Consider the following 6,000-nt stretch of genomic DNA (forward strand, 5'->3'; position numbering starts at 1 on the left):
AAATCATTTTCAATCATAATAATTATGTATATTGCCTTTTCAAACTTTACAGATAACTGATAAAAAATATACGGTGTAAGGTATTTCTTTTATCACATATACATCATTACAGCCACTATTTCATGGATGAAACAATATTAGTCAATATTTTTTTAACGAATCTATATATCTGAACACACATGTTAATGTTGATAATCACTTAGCCACGGAGGTCATTCATTAATGTATATATCATGCATTCTTTTCAGATCATTTTAACATCAATTGCTTGATATCAAAAACTTTTCAGCATTTAATTCTATATTTTATCATTAAAAAGCACCCTGTAATATCAATTTCTACAAAAGGAGCAACATAATTTCCATATGCTTTATTTTATAATTAAACGCTGTGTAAATATTTTCTAATGTTGAAATTTGGATGATATATTTCTAAACCTTGTAATTGATGTTGAATGTACAAGCCGAATGTTCTGTTCTAATTTCAGATTGGAATTCAACTTCTTACGAAGGCACCCTTCCGCTGAGCTTTGGAGAGTGGACAAATATACTGCCAATGGTTTTGCAGTTCGTGTGTCCTGCAGGTATTTCCATCGTTGGAATAGGCGCTGTGTCTGCTGCAGTCATGTCATCTGCCGACTCGTGTGTTCTTGCCAGCGGGACAGTCTTCGCAAGCAACATATACAAAAATATCTTCAGACCAAAGGTAGGTCGTTGGTTTTTGGAGAGGAAATATTTCCATCTGCTCTTTATTCATGGCATTGTTCGTCATGTTTAATTTTTCAGTTGACTTAAAATGGAAATATGTTTTTACATGCTTCTTCCTAACATGATTTTTCGTCTATTATTACTGATATTTATTAAATATAAACTTTATTTGTTTTACAACAATTGCGAAACAAGTTATTTAAACATAATACTTGTTGGCCCAGCGCGCGTTGTTAAACGACAGGTGACCCCTTACCTTTTCACGTCCGTTCCGGGAATCGAACCCCGGTCGGCTAGGTGAAAGGCGAGTGCGTTAACACTGCGCCACCCGACCACCCATTATTTATTATTCATATACGTGCACGTTGTTAAACGACTATAATATATCATTTATGTTGTATCATACTTTGTTCAGGCATCTGAAAGGGAACTTGTGTGGGTGTTACGAGGCGCCATAGTCGTCGTTGGAGCTCTTGGCGCCATCATAGCTTTGACCGTAGGAACTGTTTATGGACTGTTCATACTCTGTGGTGATCTTATGTTCGTGGTCCAGTTTCCGCAGCTCATCTGTGTCCTCTGGGTCAGCTTCGCCAACTCCTATGGGAGTCTGTCTGGATTCATCGTTGCTATGCTCCTGCGATTTACCGGTGGGGAGCCTTACCTGTTCATTCCTCCCCTGATCAAGTACCCCTACTACGATGACAAGCACGGACAGATGTTCCCCTTCAAAACCATGACCATGATCATCTCGTTTATCTTTATCATTGGAGTGTCTTACCTCACCGACAGACTTTTCAAAAATGGGACAATCTCCAAGAAATATGACATTCTACAATGTTTCACAGAGGAAGCGGCGCAGAGGACAGGGGAGTCAAAAGAAAATGGAGAACACATCCCGTGTTTAACGGAACCCTTGAATGATGGTGCAGTACTTTCTGAGAAGAACACTTCAATTTAGCCTTGAAGATCAACACCTACACCAACGTAAAGCTGTTTGTACATAAAACAATATAAGAATGACTGAGACTAGTACTTTCACCCTCTTAAATATCAACTACAGAATTGATTTTAATGATGTATGTGTAGCATTGTGAACATTTCAAAACTGTATCCGTTTACGCCGACATGAAAAGAAAATGAACTTGTATGAGAGAAAGCTATTAACACTAGCTTTTGGTAAACGAAACGTTTTAGTACTTACTTCAGTCTGTGTCATGCCGTTTTTATGTTTCATTGTCAGTATCTAGTAAAAATAAAAAAGTAATTGAAAATAATAATTATAAAAAAGCTGTAAATCATGAACTTTTTCATTTTTAATCAGAATTTTGACATTATACAATCGTAACGTCATGCATGAATTATTGTTGCCATTAAGTGTCAATTCCACACAATTATGACGAAAGTATTAACTAATATATAGGTTAATCTAAGTTACGGTCTGATGCTTTTATATAAAACTTTCTGGCTTTGGTGTTTTAGTGTTTATTTGCTCTTTTATTTAGCTGACTGTGTGAATACGGAAAACAATACATTTAATAGACAAAAATGACAACGCGGAACATATCTATGAAATTAAACTAAACAAAAAGCAGCGCTCGACACCGATTTCAAATTTTCTTCTTAAGCAGTTGCGCGTAATTCACCAAACAGAAGAATCCGATGCCTCGTCAACCTTATTAATAATCATTAGTATATATGGACGATTTATATATATATCAAGCTTTAACAGATTTATGCAAGAATGATTCTTCCATTTTTTGTCCATGTTAATTATGTACAAATTACATGACACTTTTAATTAACCAGACGTGTTTGTTTATTGGTCATTTGTTCACCTTATGTAAAAATTCTTATGTATACGCTATTACAAACGTTGTTTTCATGTATCTTCAGACATGTAACACAAAAGTCTCGTTGGACTATAAACATATCTTATTGAAGAACAGGTTTTGGATGTTTTTCATGTCCACTTGTAGAATTAATATTTCAATCCTGTTGTAACCAGCATTTTTATTATCTTTGAAACTAATTTACTATATGCAGAACATTATGCATTAATCGGGAGATTCATAAACGTTGAATTAATGAATAACTATTGTACAAAAATCATTCGCGTTTATACCCAGTATTTCGACACTACTTAAGATCAACAAGAATTCGCGATAATTTTACTTCCGAGGAAAAACCTTAATTGATAAGGCTTCGGTGTCCTAGATATCCCGTGATCTCCTTCGTGTGACAAAACATCGTCTAAAATTAAACCTCTGAAGTATGTTACAAAACATCAATAGCATCACTTTTTTAGTAAGAGGATCACCGTGACAGGCACGTGGACCAAAAGAAAATGGCATGAAAGCATCATCATTCCTTATCTTACCGTCCGAATCTAAAAAAAAACCGGCCAGGTTTAAACGCAAGCGGACCATCCAAGCAACTAGAATCTTCCTATGTGACCTGAAGGTGTTCTATAACAATAGCTCCCTCAGGCATACGATAACCTCCTACAATGGAGTCACGTGTCGCTACATGCGGAAGACACGCAATGGCCACATTTGTCCGACGCTGAATTTCAAGTAAAGTCGCTTCTACATAAGGCAGTTGAAATTTGTCCAATATTTATACCTGACGTCCGTGACCAACTATTTCATCAATTTATCGTTCACATTTGCCTTGTACATCCGGTTAGTTGATCATGCATAGTGATGACCAATCCAACGAAGCTGTCGTAGTGCCTGTTCCGGCGTTAAACAGATTCAGAACAACTCGGTGTGATGATGTCTATAGCCTTATCATTGTTCTTTGCATGAAGATAGGTGTTGTTGAAATCACATATGTTTTTTTTCGTCAAAAGATGACGCGTGCTATTTCACTTGCGCCTCTGTGTACTGGTTATGTTGTTTCAGCAGAGACATATATAACACATGTTGTGTTATATATGTCTCTGGTTTCATCAATGGCCTAAAAGTTGTCTGCGAATTACCTCCAAGTGACATGTCGAATAACAAACTGTTTCTGTCGATAACGTTCCGAAACGCTGGGTCATTGTGATCACATCATTTCCCAAATATAATGGTGTGTGTGACGTTTGATACAGCGTGTCTGTACAGATCCCTTTTACTGAATGCTTGTGATTCTATTTGCCATTCCTCACAGAACATTACATTCTTCTAAATTTCTTTCTTCTAGAAATCTCGCATTGGCTGTAACAGGAATCTTCAAAGTACCTTCCAAGTGTGTCCATTTGACCAAATCCTTGTACCGTCGTTTGGACAATCACTGAACGAGTCTGCTTGTTTGGTGAATGCATTGTTGATAATATCTAAAACCCCAAATGATAACGATCAAACGCCGTCCAAGGTACAATCTAAAACTGTTTCCTTATATTTTCTGGAGTCTGTACAACCTGTTTCGTTTCCCCTGAAGAGCTATATTAAAGAAATTACCAAGGAACGGTAATGCAAATGATCCGGGTTTATCAACTGTGTTACGAAAAAAAAAGAAAAATATAACAAAACAGGCGAGACCGGCGAGCAAATATGTTTTAAGATTGTCCTATTGTAACAAAGATGCCAATTCCGTGGTGATGTAACGACTGGAAGATGTTGTGGAGACTATCCGTTTGTCAAAAGACCTTACCAGTTTGATCGATGTCGTGTTTACCTTTATACAGTACAACAAACGTGTTGATGAGTATGCATGCCACGGTGACAGCGTCTAGTGGTTTGACCTCATACATATGTGAATCGTTTATCCCAGTGTTATATACAGGTTTACAATCTAGCTGCATCGTAGCTAGGTAATGTGTGATGCCTCCACTGTCCTGTATCCAGACCACATGTGTTCTTACCACACGTGATTAGAGAGCGATTATGTTTCCGGAAGTAAACAATGACTTTCTAGTTTTTAAGTCTTGGTCAGAAAGACTGGTCATTATCCGGAATTAATATTCTCAAGAATGAGATTAAAAGTAACTTCGGATGTGGTAGAGTTAAGCAACAAAACCCAACTTACCAACTTCGAATGAATGAGTAGTGATGTGATCTCATCTTTACACTATAACGGAGAGTATCGCACAGTGGGGGAGAGCGCGCGCTCTGTGACATTTTGCACGAGAGATGTAGTATAGAATTTTAACATCACTCGTTTTGATGTTTATCGGAAATTTGACTCTGGTATTCCACATATCTACTGCGAATTTGCATTGTTGAATGTTAAGGTGAAAAGGCCTTTATTATACTTATTTGTGCCGCCAAAAAGAGGGTTGATATCCTGAGTATAGGAAAGACTATATTAAGTCGAGAACATGCTTAAAATGTTAAATACAGATTTTTCCGTGACCTTTACAAGAGCATGATAATAGCATGGACGAGTACAAAATCCGAATTCCGTGCAAAAAAAAAAAAAAATCCATCACCTCATAATATGATGAAGTGATATGGTTAGTAATGTCACATTCACTTGGTTCAAACAATATCGTATTAATTCTCAAAAGAAAAGGTCCGTTATAGAAAGCGATAAAACATGTGTAACATCAAGGTATGTGTGCCTATCCGCGGTTGATTAACAGAAGTCCTTCCCTTTTTTGACTTCATAACTTTCAAAAAAATAAAAAAAACAGATTCGTATCTTGGGAGATAACAAAAAATACTGGAGGATCACAGGAAACTTGATTTGGTTGAATTGTGTTATGAATTTTAGCAATATTAAAACAGAAATAATATTTCAAATATAATTTGTTATGTATAGCTTAATTTGTAGTCTTTTTTTTCAATAATAAAATTTTACAACTGACTGTGTTTGGAATTTTGTTTGAGTTTATAAGCGTTATAAATCATCAAAACTATTCATGAAGATATACATGATACATCAAATCATAGTTAATACTTATTATTCTCAACACTAAGCAATTACAGGCATTCAAGAAGTTTCATCGCGGTGTCATGGAAACGCAGATCAAGCGTTTAAGACAAAAAGGGTACCCAAAAATCACACAAGACAGTAAAGACTTAGACCAAGGTGAACTGAATAATGAATTAAACTCCATTGTGCAGGTACTTCGTCCATATGAACACCATTCCTAGACGAGAAATACTCTTAACAGATTACGGATTTTGTCATGATCGCAAACAGATATAGTCCATCGAATACGTGGGAGACACTAATATAGCACACTTCTTTTTTTTCCTATCTCTTCATGAGAATCCTTCATCCAGAGGTTGACATGAATCACGTTTGATATTGTACAGGTAGTAGGTTAATTCTGAGCTAGTTGTATATCATTCGGACGTAGGAT

The 6,000-nt window shown here is 36.3% G+C and overlaps 1 protein-coding gene and 1 pseudogene across 3 annotated transcripts in view; one reads left to right on the plus strand and one right to left on the minus strand.

The window, feature by feature from the left end:
- LOC132559333 (high-affinity choline transporter 1-like) overlaps window positions 1-5,499 on the plus strand; it is a 28,902-nt gene extending 23,403 nt beyond the window's left edge. For all 3 annotated transcript variants that reach the window (XM_060223945.1, XM_060223946.1, XM_060223947.1), the window contains 2 exons: window positions 488-705; window positions 1,123-5,499. In XM_060223945.1, coding sequence (XP_060079928.1) covers window positions 488-705; window positions 1,123-1,665 — 761 coding nt within the window. In that variant the 3' untranslated portion in view covers window positions 1,666-5,499. The remainder of the gene's footprint in view (window positions 1-487; window positions 706-1,122) is intronic.
- LOC132559338 (cytochrome P450 2B4-like) lies at window positions 2,346-4,494 on the minus strand (annotated as a pseudogene).
- Window positions 5,500-6,000: the final 501 nt, after the last annotated feature.

This window comes from Ylistrum balloti, unplaced genomic scaffold (assembly GCF_031769215.1).
Source record: "Ylistrum balloti isolate Yb309-2 unplaced genomic scaffold, AGI_CSIRO_Ybal_v1 Utg370892, whole genome shotgun sequence".
NCBI lineage: Eukaryota > Metazoa > Mollusca > Bivalvia > Pectinida > Pectinidae > Ylistrum > Ylistrum balloti.